This window comes from Salmo salar, chromosome 19 (assembly GCF_965601325.2).
Source record: "Salmo salar chromosome 19, fSalSal1, whole genome shotgun sequence".
Taxonomy (NCBI): domain Eukaryota; kingdom Metazoa; phylum Chordata; class Actinopteri; order Salmoniformes; family Salmonidae; genus Salmo; species Salmo salar.
The window spans coordinates 75,673,428-75,696,024 of record NC_138309.1 but is presented as its reverse complement, the minus strand read 5'-3'; the positions used below and the strand labels follow the sequence as shown (position 1 = coordinate 75,696,024).

General features: G+C 42.5%; 1 protein-coding gene across 3 annotated transcripts in view; it reads left to right on the top strand.

Annotated features, from left to right (window-relative positions):
• Positions 1–1,215: 1,215 nt before the first annotated feature.
• The window catches only part of LOC106579545 (carboxypeptidase A6), a 41,253-nt gene continuing 19,871 nt past the window's right edge, over positions 1,216–22,597 (top strand). Inside the window, exons 1-2 of one of the 3 annotated variants that reach the window (XM_045702693.2) lie at positions 1,216–1,935; positions 18,589–18,711. In XM_045702693.2, coding sequence (XP_045558649.2) covers positions 1,894–1,935; positions 18,589–18,711 — 165 coding nt within the window. In that variant the 5' untranslated portion in view covers positions 1,216–1,893. The remainder of the gene's footprint in view (positions 1,936–18,588; positions 18,712–22,597) is intronic. The other 2 variants (XM_082965968.1, XM_082965969.1) reach the window with 2 other exon arrangements.

Sequence of the window (22,597 nt, the reverse complement as noted above, 5' to 3'; positions counted from 1 at the left end):
CTATACATTTTGTCATGAGTCTGAGATAAAATGTTGCCGTTTTAAAGCTAATTTCCTGCAATTTTACACATTTTGCCATGAGGCAGAGAGAAACATTTTCTGTTTTAAAGTAACTGCCCTGGAAACATCTCACGTTTAAAAGTTAATATTCTGTTAACTGATACCCAAATAATGTTGATGACTTATCCTATACTCTTATTTGTGGCCAATGCATAACCACCTCAAGCTTCTATCTCAAACAGACCATTTAAAAAAATGCTTGCTATTTCCTCATAGAGGATGATGTCATTGCATTAATATGTTTTATGACCGGTATACGCCCACACCATTCCAACACAGAAAAGCTGCTTTTTAACATACTTGATTAAAAATTTTTGGAAGGAAACTATTTCACTTATATTGCAACTACAGTGCCTTCAGAAAGTATTCACACCCCTTTATTTATTCCACATTTTGTTGTGTTGCAACCTGATTAAATAAATACAAATTCTCGCCCATCTACACACAATACCCCAGTATGACATTTTACATTTTAACAAATGAATTGAAAATGAAATACAGAAATATCTAATTTACATAAGTATTCCCACCTCTGAGTCAATACCTTGTAGAAGCACCAGTTTTCACTTCATTATGGGTTATTGTGTGTAGATAGGTAAGAGAAAAAATATTGAATCCATTTTGAGTTCAGTCTATAACACAACAAAATGTGGAATAAGTCAAGGGGCATGAATACTTTCTGAAGGCACCATAATTATAGATCATATTTCATAGACATCTGGAAACAGTGGAAAGTTATTTTAAAGGTCGACTTTGTGCATAAATGCAAAAAAATGGCTCTAACTGATTAATGCACCATCATACCAGGTTATTTAATACCTACATTTTTTTTATATAAATGGAATAATATCTGTTCTCCAAAATGTATTTAAAGATTAAATAGTTCTTTTTTTGTTAGAGTTAATTCTGTCAGGCAGGCTATTATAGCCTGTCTACACATCCACACTGCTCTTGCCAAACTGACGTTTCTTCTCCGATAGAGCACCGGGAATTAAATTCAGGGTGAGTCGTCAGGCAAAGCCTATTTTGCAAGAGGCATATGGTCCTGTTCACAGTGTAACTAAACGATGCTATCGATTTAAATACCTCGCTTCAGTAACACGCGCATCGTCTCTGCTATTTGGAATCATCGGGAAGTCCCTACCCCATTGAAGTTGACATTTAACATTTTACATTTACATTTTAGTCATTTAGCAGACGCTCTTATCCAGAGCGACTTACAGTAGTGAATGCATACATTTCATACATTTTTTCTCCGGTTAAGGTAACGGTTAATGTTAGGGTTAAGGTTAGGGTTAAGCTAGGTGTTAAGGTTAAGGTTAGGGAGGGTTCCATGTATAGACGTCCCAAGGATACAGCATAGCACTATTCGTATCCAAACGGGATAGGGATCCATTTACCGTCCTCCTTGACACACACCGGGTCACGTGACAGATCCTGCACATTTTAAAAAGAACGGGATATCCTACAATTCACGCCAGGGCTTCACAGAGGTGGCAAAATGACTCCAGGTGCCAGTTGACCGACTTTCGCACCTCCGCAGCCCTTTTGTGCAATTGTCAGAGGAGCGTCAACGGGACAACGCGCTGAACGCACCAACGACCCATGAGACTTCATAATCAAACCTGTTGACGAGGCCCCGTCCTAATTTTTATCCCCGTTTCTATTCTTATACGAAGTTGATCTACAGCTTGCAGAGAAATCATATTGGAGGCCGAAAAGTGGGGCTATCCTCTGTCATTATTAATATTTGCTCGGGATGGCAGTGAACTTTAGATGCGCAGTTCAAGTCTTGGTTTTACTGGGCTGTGTGATTATCCTCAGTAACGTGCTATGTCCCGTCGGTGCGTACCTCTACAACAACCGCTATGCAGGGTAAGTAAGGATTCTCATTCATTTCTGCGCTTTGTGACTGGAAGAGTAAGTTGAATCCTGAGCTCTCATTCATGTTGAAGACTTGGAGTTGAACACCTATGTGGTAAAAAAAAGAAGGGTAAAACATCAAAGGAATTATCTGTATTTTAAAGTGGCAGTTGCTACATCCAGTTTTGGATTCATACATTCATGAACTATAGCCTACCCATTGATTCTGTAAGATTAGAACACAGGCTATAAATGAGTCATGAGCTTAGTTAAACTGTCGTTTCCCATCAGAACTCAAAATATAAGCTTGTTTTACCCCAATGTTGGTAAACAAAACAAAGTAAATGTCAACAACCTCTAAAAACATAGTGAAAACAATACATGTGATATCATGGATGGTAGTCTTTGCATCCATAGCTCCTACGAATTTGAGAGTGGTTAGGCCTACATTTTTCTAGCCCTATCCCTCAGCTTTTTACCGAAACAGAGGTGCGGAGTACGCTTTGTTATTGTTTCTACTTTGCCGATTTAAGTTGGTCTACTGAAAGTAATTCTATCTGCAGATCAAGCATGGGGTTTACTTCCTCTCATCTCCTGTTGAAAAGAGATGGATTTTTCAAAGCAACTTTGTATGTGTGACTACACGTTTTTCTCTCATATGGATAGTAAATAATCCCTGCTGGAGGCACGTGTTTTCTACTTTGTATATTCGAGACATATGGGACACCAAAATGTTCTGATGGATGTAAGATAAGCCTATAGTTGTCACGTTTTGGCCCAGCAGCTCTTATGATAAGTGCTGGCTAGTTAGAGATGCAGCAACTGCAGTTGATACCAGACAGATCCTGGGGAACTGGAACATTAGGAGACAGCCTCTTTTGGGACAGAGAACCTCAGCAAAGAACCTGCCTGTGTTGAAGATCTGGAATTCCCAGAGTTCTGTCAAGGTGCATGGGGCACACCGTGGGGGCACAGTGGGAACATTTTGGTTGCCTGAAGCACATTGGGGAACTGAGGGATAGTTCAGAGTACACTTTGGGGAATTTTGGAGGGTATTCCTGAGCAAGTAATTGCTCTCCTCTAGGCATAATTTCAGGGAGCTTTGGGGTAATTTTGGGAGGCACAGCAGGATCCCATCTGTCCTTCCATAGCCCCACCCCCCTCTTTCCCCTGCACCCTGGACTTGTTCCAAAAGCCCCTGTAACCCACCCAAACCTAGCTGCTCAGCACAGACGATCCCACTTTATCAAGGTAGGAGGGAACAGGGCAAGGGAACAAGACTCCCGACGTGGACACTGTAGGGAACTCTGTGCCGTTCTGTTCGGAATTCCTTATACAGTATGATAGTGGGTGTTGTCCCACTTAGTTTTAATCCATTGAAGGATTGCACAATGAGCCTTCAGTCTTAAGGACTAAATGGTCACTATTGTTGTTAAATCTTTGTGATTACATGAGTTTACTTTCGGTAATTATCATGTCTCCTGTTGGTTGAGCATGGTCTAATACCAGTGTTTCCCCTATGATTTTTTTCAGCAGAGGGGGTAAAGTTAGCATGGGGGGGTGAGTAGTGAGCGTGGCCAATTGCGCGGTTTTAAAGCTAATTCCCTGCAATTCCACACATTTTGCTATGGGGCGGAGAGAACATTTTACAGTTTTAAAGCTAGTTTCCTGCAATGCAAATGTTTTTTTTCATGGGGCTGAGAGAAACATTTCTGTTTTAAAGCTAATTTCCTGCAATTCTACAACCTTTTCCATGGCTTATTGTCATGATAATATAAATAGATCTGGAGACAGGCGCAGGAATGTGTAATAGGGGGTTTTATTTCCCAAATTACAGTGTGCCGTGTAAAGGCACGGGGACGAATACCAAACAAACACGTATACAAAACACAGGGTAGAAACCCAAACAAAAGAGCGAGGAGTACCTCGAGTAAATACACAATCTCACCATGATTATCACACGGGACGAGACCCGTAATCACCTGCACAATATACGTGGCACGAAAGCCAAAACAACATAGCACAGGTACTCACACGACCAATGGACATAGCAACAATAATCAACAGGACAATGGTGAACAAAGGGCACACTTATACAATTACTAATCAATGGGAATAGGGACCCGGTGTGCGTAATGACAGTTCCGGAGGGATCCATGACAGTACCCCACCCCGATGCGCTGCCCCCGCAGCGCAACGACCTCGAGGGCGATCACAGGAACGCAGTGCGGGTCGATCAGGATTTCGCCGATTTCAAGTTTTCATAACAATCGGTAATCGTCATTTTTGGACACCGATTATGGCCGATTACATTGCACTCCACGAGGAGACTGCGTGGCAGGCTGACTACCTGTTATGTCAGTGCAGCAAGGAGCCAAGGTAAGGTGCTAGCTAGCATTAAACTTATCTTATAAAAAAAACTATCAATCTTAACATAATCACTAGTTAACTACACATGGTTGATGATATTACTAGTTTATCTAGCTTGTCCTGCGTTGCATATAATCGATGCGGTGCCTGTTCATTTATCATTGAATCATAGCCTACTTCGCCAAACGGGTGATTTAACAAGCGCATTCGCGAAAAAAAATCACTCGTTGCACCAGTGTGTACCTAACCATAAACATCAATGCCTTTCTTAAAATCAATACACAAGTATATATTTTTAAACCTGCATATTTAGTTAATATTGCCTGCTAACATGAATTTCTTTTAACTAGGGAAATTGTGTCACTTCTCTTGCGTTCTGTGCAAGCAGAGTCAGGGTATATGCAGCAGTTTGGGCCGCCTGGCTCGTTGAGAACTGTGTGAAGACCATTTCTTCCTAACAAAGACCGTAATTAATTTGCCAGAATTTTACATAATTATGACATAGCATTGAAGGTTGTGCAATGTAACAGCAATATTTAGACTTAGGGATGCCACCCGTTAGATAAAATATGGAACGGTTCCGTATTTCACTGAAAGAATAAACGTTTTGTTTTCGAAATGACAGTTTGCGGATTTGACCATATTAATGACCTAAGGCTCGTATTTCTGTGCGTTATTATAATTAAGTCTATGATTTGAAAGAGCAGTCTGAGTGGTGGTAGGCACCAGCAGGCTCGTAAGCATTCATTCAAACAGCACTTTCTTCCATTTGCCAGCAGCTCTTCGCTGTGCTTCAAGCATTGCGCTGTTTATGACTTCAAGCCTATCAACTCCCGAGATTAGGCTGGCAATACTAAAGTACCTATTAGAACATCCAATAGTCAAAGGTATGTGAAATACAAATGGTATAGAGAGAAATAGTCCTATAATAACTACAACCTAAAACTTCTTACCTGGGAATATTGAAGACTCGTGTTAAAAGGAACCACCAGCTTTCATATGTTCTCATGTTCTGAGCAAGGAACTTAAACGTTAGCTTTTTTACATGGCACATATTGCACTTTTACTTTCTTCTCCAACACTTTGTTTTTGCATTATTTAAACCAAATGTAACTTTTCATTATTTATTTGGGACTAAATTGATTTTATTGATGTATTATATTAAGTTAAAATAAGTGTTCATTCAGTATTGTTGTAATTATCATTATTACAAATATATATATAAAAATCGTCCGATTAATCGGTATAGGCTTTTTTGGCCCTCCAATAATCGGTATCGGCGTTGAAAAATCATAATCAGTCGACCTCTAGTTGAAACCCAAACAAAAGAGCGAGGAGTACCTCGAATAAATACACAATCTCACCATGATTATCACACGGGACGAGACCCGTAATCACCTGCACAATATACGTGGCACGAAAGCCAAAACAACATAGCACAGGTACTCACACGACCAATGGACATAGCAACAATAATCAACAGGACAATGGTGAACAAAGGGCACACTTATACAATTACTAATCAATGGGAATAGGGGCCACGTGTGCGTAATGACAGTTCCGGAGGGATCCGTGACACTAATGCCGTGTTCTTATGCTATCTGAGTGACTCAAACATTATAACAAAATCCATCGGGGCCCCATACCACAACATTTTTTTCATACATACTTTATATCTGGTTTTAGTTGTTTAAGTTTACACTGAAAACGATCAAAATCATGACATTACCCTGAAGAAGGCACAGCGATGCCGAAACGTTGGTAAATACCCATTACATTGCTGGGAGATTACACATGGAGTGTGCGACTTTCTTTATTTTGACAGTTTCCAGTTTATTCGCCGTTAGTCAGCACCTCCACACAAACTATTATTCTGGGTGTGCGCCAGCTCATGTTTTTTATCTAAGTTTACACTGAACACATTTTATCATCCCGAAACAAAATATTATTATTATTATTATTATTATTATTATAATATATTTTAGTTTTTTTGCAGTGGCAGCCACAATTTGTGTGCCGCAACTAAATGCATAAAGGGGAAACACTGAATACAGTACACTTGTCAGATCTTGATATTGTGATACAGAAGTACTATGTGCCCCTATTCCCTCAACAATGGGACACACAGAGTTGGGTATATTGAAGGTGGGCCCACAGAGTGGAGCGATAATAGAATTTCTCTCAGTATCCAAAAAGACTACAGAGTTCCTTCTGTCTTAGTGCCAAGGGCTCAGTTAAAAGGTTACTGCCATAGAGAGAGCTGAGTGAAATGTCAGATTGACAGCTTAAAAGACAGCTTTAGCCTAGAAAGGAAAGCTACCAGTGCACAGCAGGCTTTTAACACACTGAGACACACTGAGACACACTGAGACACACTGAGACACACCGAGACACACCGAGACACACCGAGACACACCGAGACACACCGAGACACACCGAGACACACCGAGACACACCGAGACACACTGAGACACACTGAGACACACCGAGACACACCGAGACACACCAAGAAGGCAGTGCCAGCGTTTTGACAGAGAGTCTATGATCCATGGGGATCGCTATGACAAGGAAAAGATGGGTCAATTTGGGTGATGATAAAACGCTTTTCTGGAGTAGAACTAAATGGTGTATTGGAAGTTGCATGAGCTACACAGTTTTCATGTTTGGGATGGAAAGGGATTTTGCCCTAGATAAACTGTCTCTAAGTCATACTCTAACCTGTAGGCATTGAGGCTGCATGTAGCATTGGGGACAGGCTGTTGGTGGCATTTCTTGTGGCCGCTGGAGTGGGGTGTAATGCCCTTTTGTTCCCTCTCTCCCTCATCCCTATAAGCGGCCCTGGGCCACCTTTGTTTAAGGGGGCCACAACACCCTGTGTCACAGTGTGAAAGACCTGGTGGAAAATGGAAACATGATAGAGAAAGGGATAAATAGACAGAGGGAGAGAGAGAGTACTATAAGGAGTGAGGAAGAGAAATAGAGAGGGGGAGAGAGAGTGCTATAGGGAGTGAGGAAGATAAATAGAGAGGGGGAGAGAGAGTGCTATAGGGAGTGAGAGAGATAAATAGAGAGGGGGAGAGAGAGTGCTATAGGGAGTGAGAGAGATAAATAGAGAGGGGGAGAGAGAGTGCTATAGGGAGTGAGGAAGAGAAATAGAGAGGGGGAGAGAGAGTGCTATAGGGAGTGAGGAAGAGAAATAGAGAGGGGGAGAGAGAGTGCTATAGGGAGTGAGGAAGAGAAATAGAGAGGGGGAGAGAGAGTGCTATAGGGAGTGAGGGAGAAAAATAGAGAGGGGGAGAGTGAGAGTGCTATAGGGAGTGAGGAAGAGAAATAGAGAGGGGGAGAGTGAGGAAGAGAAATAGAGAGGGGGAGAGAGAGAGCTATAGGGAGTGAGGAAGATAAATAGAGAGGGGGAGAGAGAGTGCTATAGGGAGTGAGGAAGAGAAATACAGAGGGGGAGAGTGAGAGCTATAGGGAGTGAGGAAGAGAAATAGAGAGGGGGAGAGAGAGTGCTATAGGGAGTGAGGAAGAGAAATAGAGAGGGGGAGAGAGAGTGCTATAGGGAGTGAGGAAGAGAAATAGAGAGGGGGAGAGAGAGTACTATAGGGAGTGAGGAAGAGAAATAGAGAGGGGGGAGAGAGAGTGCTATAGGGAGTGAGAGAGATAAATAGAGAGGGGGAGAGAGAGTGCTATAGGGAGTGAGGAAGAGAAATAGAGAGGGGGAGAGAGAGTGCTATAGGGAGTGAGAGAGATAAATAGAGAGGGGGAGAGAGAGTGCTATAGGGAGTGAGGAAGAGAAATAGAGAGGGGGAGAGAGAGTGCTATAGGGAGTGAGAGAGAGAAATAGAGAGGGGGAGAGAGAGTGCTATAGGGAGTGAGGAAGAGAAATAGAGAGGGGGAGAGAGAGTACTATAGGGAGTGAGGAAGAGAAATAGAGAGGGGGGAGAGAGAGTGCTATAGGGAGTGAGAGAGATAAATAGAGAGGGGGAGAGAGAGTGCTATAGGGAGTGAGGAAGAGAAATAGAGAGGGGGAGAGAGAGTGCTATAGGGAGTGAGAGAGATAAATAGAGAGGGGGAGAGAGAGTGCTATAGGGAGTGAGGAAGAGAAATAGAGAGGGGGAGAGAGAGTGCTATAGGGAGTGAGAGAGATAAATAGAGAGGGGGAGAGAGAGTGCTATAGGGAGTGAGAGAGATAAATAGAGAGGGGGAGAGAGAGTGCTATAGGGAGTGAGAGAGATAAATAGAGAGGGGGAGAGAGAGTGCTATAGGGAGTGAGGAAGAGAAATAGAGAGGGGGAGAGAGAGTGCTATAGGGAGTGAGAGAGATAAATAGAGAGGGGGAGAGAGAGTGCTATAGGGAGTGAGGACGAGAAATAGAGAGGGGGAGAGAGAGTGCTATAGGGAGTGAGGAAGAGAAATAGAGAGGGGGAGAGTGCTATAGGGAGTGAGGAAGAGAAATAGAGAGGGGGAGAGAGAGTGCTATAGGGAGTGAGGAAGATAAATAGAGAGGGGGAGAGAGAGTGCTATAGGGAGTGAGGAAGAGAAATAGAGAGGGGGAGAGAGAGTGCTATAGGGAGTGAGGAAGAGAAATAGAGAGGGGGAGAGAGAGTGCTATAGGGAGTGAGGAAGAGAAATAGAGAGGGGGAGAGAGAGTGCTATAGGGAGTGAGGAAGATAAATAGAGAGGGGGAGAGAGAGTGCTATAGGGAGTGAGGAAGAGAAATAGAGAGGGGGAGAGAGAGTGCTATAGGGAGTGAGGAAGATAAATAGAGAGGGGGAGAGAGAGTGCTATAGGGAGTGAGGAAGAGAAATAGAGAGGGGGAGAGAGAGTGCTATAGGGAGTGAGGAAGATAAATAGAGAGGGGGAGAGAGAGTGCTATAGGGAGTGAGGAAGAGAAATAGAGAGGGGGAGAGTGAGAGCTATAGGGAGTGAGGAAGAGAAATAGAGAGAGAGCTATAGGGAGTGAGAGATAGAGAGAGTGAGAGAGAGAGAGTGATAGAGAGAGAGAGGGAGTGAGAGATAGATAGAGAGAGGGAGTGAAAGATAGAGAGAGATCTATTTGTATTATTATATTGCATTACAATGTATATTGTATACATTGTTGCTTTGGCAATATTGACACAATGTTTTTCATGCCAATAAAGCAGCTTGAATTTGAATTTGAGAGAGGGAGTGAGACAGGGAGTGAGAGAGAGAGAGATATAGAGAGCGAGAGCTGAGTTCCAGAAACTTCAATGTTCTACTGCTTGAGCTCCTGTTCCTCTTATAGAATATTAGCTCAACAGTATTGTGGAGCACCTGCACCTAAATATAAACAGTACCAGGACCTATTTCAGTCCAAGTCAAGCACTGTGTGCGTCTGTGTGTGCTTGTGTGTGTGTGTGTGTGTGTGTGTGTGTGTGTGTGTGTGTGTGTGTGTGTGTGTGTGTGGTGTGTGTGTGTGTGTGTGTGTGTGTGTGTGTGTGTGTGTGTGTGTGTGTGTGTGTGTGTGTGTTAGTGATTGCTCTTCATCTGTCAGTGGCACCGACAAATCCTTGGAAACCCAGGCAATCTCGCAAGCACTTACAACTAGTGGATCATGGACATGAACATGGGCGTGTTGTACTGCACAGGTCTATAGCCTAGTTGTGATGGCTTTTTAAGTTTATAATAAAGTTAATATTATGAGTTCCCACAGGAATGTAACATTGAAGAGAGCTTGGATATAGCCTAACGAAAGGTGTCTGTGACAGGTGCTGAACTATGCCAAGTCCCATTTGTGACACACTTTCATTAAGAGTTTATAGGGAACAGTTGTTTCCGTTTTGTTGAAATACCACACTCATGCAGCTATACTGTTAATAGTTTCATTTCAAATGTCATTTAAACCGGACTGGAAATGGATTCCTATGCAAAGCTTTACAGTACAGTATGAATCTGGTCGCTGAGTTGATTTACTGTGTGGAGAAATATGAAAGCCAATCCATGAAACCAGATACTAAGCTTAGGTGGTTGATATGGTTTCAGTTAGTCAAACACAAGGGATAGTTGTGGGTCTAGCAGAGTGGTTTCCTTCTTATGATGTTGTTGTCTTTATGATGGTATCGTTAGTGTAGATACATTTTCAGTGTGTCTAGGGATTGCCTTTATATCCTATGAAGACAGGAGATTCAGAAGCAGTGTTAGACAGATGAGAATAAGAATTGACTACTAGCCCCCATGGAACATCAGAATCAGATTACCGTAATTTCCAGACTATGAAGCGCACCTGAACATAAGCCGCACCCACTGAATTAAAAAATATATATTATTTTGAACATAAATAAGCCGCACGTCTATAAGCCGCAGGTGCCTACCGGTACATTGAAACAAATGAACTTTACACAGGCTTTAACGAAACACGGCTTGTAACAAAAATAAATAGGCTTTAACGAAACACGGCTTGTAACGAAAATAAATAGGCTTTAACGAAACACGGCTTGTAACAAAAATAAATAGGCTTTAACGAAACACGGCTTGTAACAAAAATAAATAGGCTTTAACGAAACACGGCTTGTAACAAAAATAAATAGGCTTTAACGAAACACGGCTTGTAACAAAAATAAATAGGCTTTAACGAAACACGGCTTGTAACAAAAATAAATAGGCTTTAACGAAACACGGCTTGTAACAAAAATAAAAAGGCTTTAACGAAACACGGCTTGTAACAAAAAATAAAAAATTAGCAGTAAGCTTTAGTTGTCTTTTTGCACTGAGTCAATTCCTCACGCTGCTGTTTCCAACGTCTTATCATCGACTCATTAAGACCAAGCTCCCGTGCAGCAGCTCTATTTCCTTTTCCAACAGCCAGATCAATCGCCTTCAACTTGAAAGCTGCATCATATGCATTTCTCCGTGTCTTTACCATGATGAGGGTGACAAAATGACTACCGTAATCAGAATGATGGGAAGTTTGAGAGCGCTCGATTTAATCTAAACAGTAAACAAAAAAGTTGTTTGACCTTAACCCGTTCGGCAATTTCATTGGTCTAATGAAAGCTTCATGCCGCCCAAAAACTGAGCACGTCACAGAATGTGTTTTTTTGGAGAGAAAAAAAATTGAAAGCGGGAAAAATCCATATATTAGCCGCGTCATTTTTTAAGCCGCAAGGTTCAAAGCCTGGGAAAAAAAGTTGCGGCTTTTAGTCCGGAATTTACGGTAAGTGTTTTTCATTCATCTGTTTCCCATGTTTACACCTGAAAGGAATTGCCAGGGCTTCAAACAGTCATATGATTGATGTTGTTTGCTACTGAATCTAATAATGTGGTATGGATTTTTTGGTTATTTTCACCAATGTGTTTCATAGTCAGGGTCAGGGCTCTAAATTGTGACCATATTGTTCGTACATCCCCCTAAGTATTTTGCTGTGTGACCTGGAATTTATATTTAGCACCATTGCGCCTAGAGAAATATTCACCCAGATAATAAGCTACATTGAATGGCAAAATGATATGTGCCGTTGGGAGCAAAGTTGTTACATTTGTATTGACCGGTGCGTGCAAAGTCAATAGGCTAGACTACATTGTATAATTTCACCTCACCTGTGAGAGTAAACAGAACATTCAGGAACTCTTGGAGGACAGTGGATTGGAAGTTGATAAAGGTGCTTCGGCTCTCAGCCACAGAGTTTTCAAACCTATAGTTTTATAGGCTATAGGCTCTTTGCCTCAGACTTTAGGTCTAACAGATGGGGAAGTTAAGATGGGTTTTATACATTTCTACATTGTCTTTATGGGTTCAGGGACCAATCAAAATAGGAATACAAAAGATAACATGATGTGATTGGTAAATTATTTTTAAAAAATTGGCCAATTTGAAATATATAAAAACCCTCTTCATTTGCCGCTCTGTAAACCCTTTCTTACCTGGAAAGTCCGGTACTCCAGTGCTCACTTCCCTTTGCACCTCACCTGCGAAAAGCATGATGCACACGGGCAAGTCTGATTAGGCTTCACTGTACCATCTGTGAGAAGCATGATGCACACGGGCAAGTCTGATTAGGCTTCACTGTACCACCTGTGAGCAGGGCCTACTATACACTGGGTGCACAATTATTAGGCAAGTGAGTATTCTGATCTTATCATTGTTTCTATTCACATTTTCCAACTCCAAACCATATAAACTTGAATGCTTATTGGATTTAATCATTTTCAGGTGATATGTATTTGTGCAATGAGGGAGGGTGTGGCGAAAGTGAATAACACCTTATATCAAGGTGTGCATAATTATTAGGCAGCCTCATTACCTCAGGTAAAATGGGCCAAAAAATTAATTTAACTGACACTGAAAAACCAAAAATGTAAAATGCCTTTCAGACGGATGCGACACTCTTTAAATAGCTAAACTATTGAGGTGTGATCACCGGACATTCAAACGTTTTGTTGCGAATGGTCAACTGGGGCGCAAAAAACGCATGGGGAAGAAAAGGCGCAAATTAACTGCAAAAGACTTGAGAAGAATTAAACGTCAAACTACCAGGAACCCATTATCCTCCAGTGCCACCGTATTCCAGAACTGCAACCTACCTGGAGTGTTCAGAAGTACAAGGTGTCAAGTGCTCAGAGACATGGCCAAGGTCAAGAAGACTGAAACAAGACCACCACTGAATAAGATTCACAAGTTGAAGCGTCAAGATTGGGCAAAGAAATACCTGAAGACAGATTTTTCAAAGGTTCTATGGACAGATGAAATGAAAGTGACTCTTGATGGACCAAATGGATGGGCCCGTGGCTGGATCAGTAATGGACACAGGGCACCACTTTGAGTCAGGTGCCAGCAAGGTGAAGGAGGGGTACTGGTATGGGCTGCTATCATTGAGGATGAGGTAGTTGGACCTTTTCGGGTTGAAGATGGACTGAAACTCAACTCCCAAACCTACTGCCAGTTTCTGGAAGATTCTTTCGTCAAACAGTGGTACAGGAAGAAGTCCTCAGCATTCTAAAAGGCCATGATATTTATGCAGGACAATGCTCCATCACATGCATCCAAGTACTCCACTGCTTGGCTAGCCAGCAAGGGCCTCAAAGATGCCTGAATAATGACCTGGCCCCCTTCCTCACCTGACTTAAATCATATTGAGAACTTGTGGGCCCTTCTCAAACGTGAGATTTACAGTGATGCAAGACAATTCACCTTTTTGAACAGCATTTGGGAGGCTGTGGTTGCTGCTTCAGCGAAAATTGATCGTGAACAGATCAAGAAACGATGGAAGGCTTATGGCAGTTATTGAAAATAAGGGTGGCTATATTGGTCACTGAATATTTTTGAAAGGCCAAAAATGTTATATAATTGTCATTTTGTGTTACTTATCTGTTATACTTACTCTAAAAATTGAGAATAAACTAGTGAGTTGAGAGATATTATTTTTGTAATTTAGATGCCTAATAATTCTGCACACTAATCGTTGCCTAATAATTCTGCACACTTATATATTTCCCTGAGAAAGACACAACTCACTTTTCCTTTGTTAAACATTCAGGTTTGAGGTTCAATAACATTTTGGATTGACTGAGAGCATTGTGTTTGTTCAACAATAAAATGAATCCCGAGGAATACAATTTGCCTAATAATTGTGCACGCAGTGTATAGCCCAGCCCCTAAACCGTCATGCTTCACACCTTTACAATTGTCTCTAGTCCAAACTACTAGTCTCTAGCCCAAACCACTAGTCTCTAGCCCAAACCACTTGTCTTTAGCCCAAACCACTAGTCTCTGGCCCAGACCACTAGTCTCTAGCCCAAACCACTAGTCTCTAGCCCAAACCACTTGTCTTTATCCCAAACCATTTGTCTCTGGCCCAAACCATTTGTCTCTGGCCCAGACCACTAGTCTCTGGCTCAGACCGCTAGTCTCTAGCCCAAACCACTTGTCTCTAGCCTAAACCACTAGTCTCTAGTCCAAACCTCTTTTCTCTAGCCCAAACCTCTTTTCTCTAGGCCAAACCACTCGTCTCTGGCCCAGACCACTAGTCTCTAGCCCAAACCACTAGTCTCTAGCTCAAACCACTAGTCTCTAGCCCAAACCAATTGTCTCTATCCCAAACCGCTTGTCTCTGGCCGAAACCGCTTGTCTCTGGCCCAGACCGCTTGTCTCTGGCCCAGACCACTACTCTCTGGCCTGACCACTAGTCTCTGGCCCAGACCACTTGTCTCTAGCCTAAACCACTAGTCTCTAGTCTAAACCGCTTGTCTCAAGCCCAAACTACTTCCCTCTAGCCCAAACTGCTTGTCTGTAGGCCAAACACTTGTCTCTAGCCCAAACTGCTTGTCTCTAGCCCAAACTGCTTGTCTGTAGCCCAAACTGTTCAAACATTATAACTCTTATTACCTGATCTACATTTTATTTATTTCTATTGTGGATTTGCATGATTTATGAACTTATAATTCCATAAACCATGTCTTGGACTCTACACTAAGCCTACTTGCTGGCCGCTAACTGTTTGTTTGATAACAAACAACTTTATTCAGTTATCCTGTTGGGGATAGGGGGCAGTATTTGCACGGCCGGATAAAAAACCTATCCCGATTTAAACTGGTTACTACTCCTGCCCAGTAACTAGAATATGCATATAATTATTGGCTTTGGATAGAAAACACCCTAAAGTTTCTAAAACTGTTTGAATGGTGTCTGTGAGTATAACAGAACTCATATGGCAGGCAAAAACCTGAGAAGATTCCTTACAGGAAGTGTCCTGTCTGACAAGTTCTTGTTCTTCTTGGCTCTGTTTATTGAAAACTGAGGATCTTTGCTGTAACGTGACACTTCCTACGGCTCCCATAGGCTCTCAGAACCCGGGCAAAAGCTGAATGATGTAATTCCAGCCTCTGGCTGAAAAACATTAGCGCGTTTGGATAGTGGCCGGTCAGAGTACCATCAGACTGAGGCTCGTGCACGAGTCGACCCCATGTTTTATTTTCTTTTGTCTTTGAACGTAAACTCGCTTTCCCGGTCGGAATATTATCGCTTTTTTACGAGAAAAATGGCATAAAAATTGATTTTAAACAGCGGTTGACATGCTTCGAAGTACGGTAATGGAATATTTAGATTTTTTTTGTCACGAAATGCGTCGTGCGCGTCACCCTTCTTTACCATTCGGATAGTGTCTTGAACGCACGAACAAAACAGAGGATATTTGAACATAACTATGGATTATTTTGAACCAAACCAACATTTGTTATTGAAGTAGAAGTCCTGGGAGTGCATTCTGACGAAGAACAGCAAAGGTAATAACATTTTTCTTATAGTAAATCTGACTTTGGTCAGGGCTAAACTTGGTGGGTGTCTAAATAGCTAGCCCTGTGATGCCGGGCTATCTACTCAGAATATTGCAAAATGTGCTTTCACCGAAAAGCTATTTTAAAATTAAAATTGGACATAGCGAGGAGTTCTGTATCTATAATTCTTAAAATAATTGTTATGTTTTTTGTGAACGTTTATCGTGAGTAATTTAGTAAATTCACCGGAAGTTTGCGGGGGGTATGCTAGTTCTGAACGTCACATGCTAATGTAAAAAGCTGTTTTTTGATATAAATATGAACTTGATTGAACAAAACATGCATGTATTGTATAACATAATGTCCTAGGGTTGTCATCTGATGAAGATCATCAAAGGTTAGTGCTGCATTTAGCTGTGGTTTGGGTTTATGTGACATTATATGCTAGCTTGAAAAATGGGTGTCTGATTATTTCTGGCTGGGTACTCTGCTGACATAATCTAATGTTTTGCTTTCGTTGTAAAGCCTTTTTGAAATCGGACAGTGTGGTTAGATTAACGAGAGTCTTGTCTTTAAAATGGTGTAAAATAGTCATATGTTTGAGAAATTGAAGTAATAGCATTTCTAAGGTATTTGAATAACGCGCCACGGGATTCAACTGGCTGTTGAGTAGGTGGGACGATTTCGTCCCGCCGACCCTAGAGAGGTTTTAAGTAACCCAAATACATGGCTCTGATGTAACCTAGCTGGATAACAACTTAAGATGGCATTAGAAGAAAGGAATGGGTCTCCGAATAGTTTCTCAGGAGACGAGCTTCAAAAATAATCTAGGCGTAGCTATATCTAAATCAATTTAAATAAAAAAAGATGTTCTGGTGCTAAATGCTGTTCACTGGTGCTCCTAACCAGTGCTACCAATGAACAAAGTTCATTTAGGGCACCAGTTAATAAGGGAAATTCAATACAATGATATACAGTAGTAGGCTAAACAATATCTTTGGTTTTATATTTTCTATGAGTCATAGTTGTGAATCAGAGCTAAGGCTTACTACTGGCATGCTTTATTTTCCTGAAATCTCACCAGGTATGTAAAGGTTATGTTAAGTTCGCCTTGTCTACATTTAGATGTTTTCAAATGATGTAAATGTGTGTTGTAGGTCTTTAGTTTAATGCTTGGATCTTAATGTACATTCATGTTATTTAAGACCCCTGATTCTCAAATGTCTCAATTTAATCTGTGTTGTAAAAACAAATCTCTGTCCCATCACATCACCTGTTTGTGGAACACAAGATGCGGTAACACTATCCTATAATGATCTGTCAGCCAAATTGTTTGGCACTGGTATGACCCTGTCATCTATCCCAGATCTTACACTGAAACAGGACCCAGCCCTTTCCTTCCCTTAACCCTCTCTCTCTCGCAATTAAGCGTCATTCTCCAGTCATGTAAAAAGGGAGAATGCATTAACTGACACTATGGCTGAGAAATGTCATAGAGTGATGTGCTCTTGGTGAAGTAATTTATAATCTGACTGAATTCATGAAACTCTTTCATTCTGACTGTGGTTTGTATAGGGGACAGATGACTTACAGACACAGATAGGTGGGCATTATGAGGTAGTTAGTAGCACCAGTACCACACCCTCTGCCTACTCTACGGAGTCCTCAGCCGCACAAAGATCCTCTCACGTCACTAGGGAATTAAAGATGCCTTATAAAGATTTTGTATAATTTCAGACAGTAGTTTTGAAAGTAACCCTCAGGAGCCAAAACCTGTCCCCGAAAGTGTTGCACAATTGTGTTCACAACGTCACCCATTTCTTGTGATATGTTCTGTGATGCAAAAAAAGATAAATACAATTAAATAAATTAAATCCTGCAATTCGTACACTATGTTATGAATTTGTAAGTGCTTAAGATCCTGTTCAATCACTTTAGAAATGTAAAGGAGAACGATAGGCGCTACGCTATCATACTGTACTGTGTAGTACAGCGGTTCCCAAACTAGGGATCGTGACCCCATGTGGGGTCGCCTGATATAAAAGTGGGGTCGTGGGAGAATTTCCCAAATCCTAAAGAAAAAAATATATACTACCATTCAAAAGTTTGGGGTCACTTAGAAATCTCCTTGTTTTCCATGAAAACATACATGAAATGAGTTACAAAATGAATAGGAAATATAGTCAAGACATTGACAAGGTTATAAATAGTGATTTTTAATTGAAATAATAATTGTGTCCTTCTAACTTTGCTATCGTTAAAGAATCCTCCATTTGCAGCAATTACAGCCTTGCAGACCTTTGGCATTCTAATTGTCAATTTGTTGAGGTAATATGAAGAGATTTCACCCCATGCTCCCTGAAGCACCTCCCACAAGTTGGATTGGCTTGATGGGCACTTCTTACGAACCATATGGTCAAGCAGCATGAAACGGCATAGTGTGCTGTGCAGTGTGCTGAGTGGCTATACTGATAAAAAACAAATGCTATATGGAATCGAATGGTGGGCTTTTGCACAGATGGGGCTCCATCTATGGCGGGACAGCGGCAGGCCTCTGCACTCTAGTTATAAATGTCTCTTCCTCTGCCATATGGACGCATTGTATGATACACGAGAACAACTGGCAGCAAAAGAGCTGAGCATCTGTGGCATTGTGTTGTGTGACAAAACTGCACATTTTAGGGTGGCCTTTTATTGTCCCCAGCACAAGGTGCACCTGTTGAATGATCATGCTGTTTAATCAGCTTCTTGATATGCCACACCAGTCAGGTGGATGGATTATCTTGGCAAAGGAGAAATTCTCACTAACAGGGATGTAAATACATTTGTGCACAACATTTTAGAGAAACAAGCTTTTTGTGAGTATGGAACATTTCTGGGATCTTTTATTTCAGCTCATGAAACATTGGACCAACACTTTGCGTTTATATTTGTTTTCAGTATAGTAACTTCCTTGACTGTATAGTAGAAGCAGCATATAGAACATGTTACTTAACTGCTTCCCTCTGCTTCTTCAGTGATCAAGTCTTCAGGATAACTTAACTGCTTCCCTCTGCCTCTTCAGGGATCAAGTCTTCAGGATAACTTAACTGCTTCCCTCTGCTTCTTCAGGGATCAAGTCTTCAGGATAACTCCCAGCAACAAAGAGGAGGTTCAGGTGCTGAAGAAACTCCTGGGAAACATCAAGGTAATGATGTCTTGTCTTCAATAGTCTCTCTGTCTCTCTCTGTCTCACTCACTCACTCACTCACTCACTCACTCACTCACTCACTCACTCACTCACTCACACACACACACACACAATTATTATAAAAATCTGTTAGTTTAAGCTAGAGATTTGGATTTTTGCATTGGATGAGTTTCTGTCCACTGCATCCACCTATGTCGCACTTCCGCATCTGCGGTGAAAGGTGACAGAGCTAAAGCAGTGTTTATCAGACCATGAGACATCCTGAAAATCAGTCTTCTCACAAAAACGTCTGTAGAGTCCGAATGGTTTGGTCTACAAACTACTATGACCCCTCTATGGAAAGATGAACACAATGGTGTCAGTAGACTCGTCAAGTGTCAGGAGACTCGTCTGAAGTTGGTACTTCTGTCTGTAGCGTCCAAACCATTTGGGCTTCACACTAATATGACCCCTCTGTGCAAAGGTGAGACTCTCATGTACATGTCAGTTGTTTTGCTCTTGGACACCCACCAGGCCTCACAAGACTCGCCTGAATGTCCCCCGTACCAGTTGGAAAAATGTATGGAAATATACAGTGCCTTCAGAAAGTATTCAAACAAATCAAATCAAATCAAATGTATTTATATAGCCCTTCGTACATTAACTGATATCTCAAAGTGCTGTACAGAAACCCAGCCTGAAACCCCAAACAGCAAGCAATGCATGTGAAAGAAGCACGGTGGCTAGGAAAAACTCCCTAGGAAAAACTCCCTCGAAAGGCCAAAACCTAGGAAGAAACCTAGAGAGGAACCAGGCTATGAGGGGTGGTCAGTCCTCTTCTGGCTGTGCCGGGTGTTTATTATAACAGAACATGGTCAAGATGTTAAAATGTTCATAAATGACCAGCATGGTCAAATAATAATAATCATAGTAGTTGTCGAGGGTGCAACAAGTCAGCAACTCAAGAGTAAGTTTCAGTTGGCTTTTTCATAGCCGATCTTTGAGAGTATCTCTACCGCTCCTGCTGTCTCTAGAGAGTTGAGAACAGCAGGTCGGGGACAGGTAGCACGTCCGGTGAACAGGTCAGAGTTCCATAGCCGCAGGCAGAACAGTTCATAGCCACAGGCAGAACAAACCCCTTGACTTTTTCCACATTTTGTACGTTACAGCCTTATTCTGAAAACGATTAAATAAAAAAAATCCTCAGCAATCTACACACAATACTCTATATTGACATAGAAAAAACTATTTTTTTGTTGTTGCAAAAAATTCTAAAATACCCTATTTACATAAGTATTCAGACATTTTGCTATAAGACTCGAAATTGAGCTCAGGTGCATCCTGTTTCCATTGATCATCGTTGAGATGTTTCTACAACTTGATTAGAGTCCATCTGTGATACATTTAATTGATTGGACATGATTTGGAAAGGCACACACCTGTCTATATAAGGTCCCACAGTTGACAGTGCATGTCAGAGCAAAAACCAAGCCATGAGGTTGAAGGAATTGTCCGTAGAGCTCCGAGACAGGATTGTGTTGAGGCACAGATCTGGAAAAGGGTACCAAAACATTTCTGCAGCATTGAAGGTCCCCAGGAACACAGTGTCCTCCATCATTCTTATATGGAAGAAGTTTAGAACCACCAAGACTCGTCCTAGAGCTGGCCACCCGACCAGCCTCAGCAATCTGGGGAGAAAGGCCTTGGTCAGGGAGGTGACCAAGAACCAGATGGTCACTCTGACAGACCTCTAGAGTTCCTCTGTGGAGATGGGAGAACCTTCCAGAAGGACAACCATTTCTGCAGCACTCCACCAATCAGGCCTTTACGGTAGAGTGGCCAGACGGAAGCCACTCCTCAGTAGTTTGCCAAAAGGCACCTAAAGACTCTCAGAACATGAGAAACAAGATTCTCTGGTCTGATGAAACCAAGATTGAACTCTTTGGCCTGAATGCCAAGCGTCACATCTAGAGGAAACCTGGCACCATCCCTACGGTGAAGCATGGTGGTGGCAGCATCATGCTGTGGGGATGTTTTTCAGCGGCAGGGACTGGGAGACTATTCAGGATCGAGGGAAAGATGAACGGAGCAAAATACAGAGAGATCATTGATGAAAACCTGCTCCAGATCGCTCAGGACCTCAGACTGGGGTGATGGTTCACCTTCCAACAGGACAACGACCCTAAGCACACAGCCAAGACAATGCAGGAGTGGCTACGGGAACAAGTCTCTGAATGTCCTTGAGTGGCCCAGCCAGAGCCCGTACTAGAATCCAATCGAACATCTCTGGAGAGACCTGAAAATAGCTGTGCAGCGACCCTCCCCATCCAACCTGACAGAGCTTGAGTGGATGTGCAGAGAAGAATGGGAGAAACTCACCAAATACAGGTGTGCCAAACTTGTAGCGTCATACCCAATAATAGGAGGGACACTTCAGAACAAACTTCCTTTTTATATTTTTTGGGGACTATCTGTTGTTCCATGTAGTGAATCTGTTATTCAATGCGTTTTGTATGGGCTAATGGCAGTAAGGCCAAAAATATTTGTTAATAAAAAAAAATATATATATATAATTTTTTTTTTATACTTCAAGAGATCTTAAAATGCTAAATCAAATAGCTAAATTATCCTTGGTATGACCTTCTTAAAACAATTCTACATAGCTTACTTGTCATGTCCTGACCATAGAAAGATGTTCTTTTCTAGGGTAGAGTAGGTCAGGGCGTGACAGGTTTTTTTCTTATATGTTTTGTATTTCTATGTTCAGGTTCTAGTTTTGTATTTCTATGTTGGGGTTTTGTTTGGGGTGATCTCCAATTAGAGGCAGCTGGTCCTCGTTGTCTCTAATTGGAGATCATACTTAAGTAGGGTTTTTTCCACCTGGGATTGTGGGAGATTATCTTTGAGTCAGTGTATGTTTCACCTCTGCGTCACGGTTTGTTGTTTTTGTCATTCAGTTTATTTATATGTATTGCATAGTTTCACAGTGTAAATAAAATATGGAATGACACACACGTTGCACTTTGGTCCGCTTCTCCTTACGACAACCGTGACATAATCTCCCACCACCAAAGGACCAAGCAGCGTGCCCAGGAGAAACAGGAATGGACTTGGGAGGAAATTCTGGACGGGAAAGGACCCTGGAGTCAGGCTGGGGAGTATCGCCGTCCAAAGGAGGAAATTGAGGCAGCTAAAGCGGAGCGGCGATATTACGAGGTACTATACCAGCCACGAGGCAAGTGCGAGAGGGGGGGGGGGCACACGGGGAGATTGGCAGAGTAAGGTTGGAGACCTGAGCCAACTCCCCGTACTTACTGTGGGGAGCGAGTGATGAAGCAAGCACCGCGTTATGCGGTGATGCGCACTGTGTCGCCAGGGCGCATTCACAGGCTGGTGCGATCTGTGCCCGCGCCCCGCATTTGTCGAGCTAGGTTGAGCATCCAGCCAGGGCGGATTGTGCCAGCTCTACGCTCGAGATCTCCAGTGCGCCTCCACGGCCCAGTATATCCTGTGTCTGCCCCACGTACCCGGCCTCCTGTGAGTCTATTCAGCCTGGTACGCCCTGTGACTGCTCCTCGCACTTGCCCTGAGGTGCGTGTTACTAGTCTTGCGCCACCTGTGCCAGCCCCACGCATCAGGCCTCCAGTGCGCAGTCCCAGTCCAGAGCTTCCGGCGACAGTTCCCATTCCCGAGCTTCCGGCGACAGTTCCCATTCCCGAGCTTCCGGCGACAGTTCCCATTCCCGAGCTTCCGGCGACAGTTCCCAGTCCCGAGCTTCCGGCGACAGTTCCCAGTCCCGAGCTTCCGGCGACAGTTCCCAGTCCAGATCTTCCGGCGACAGTTCCCAGTCCAGAGCTTCCGGCGACAGTTCCCAGTCCAGAGCTTCCGGCGACAGTTCCCAGTC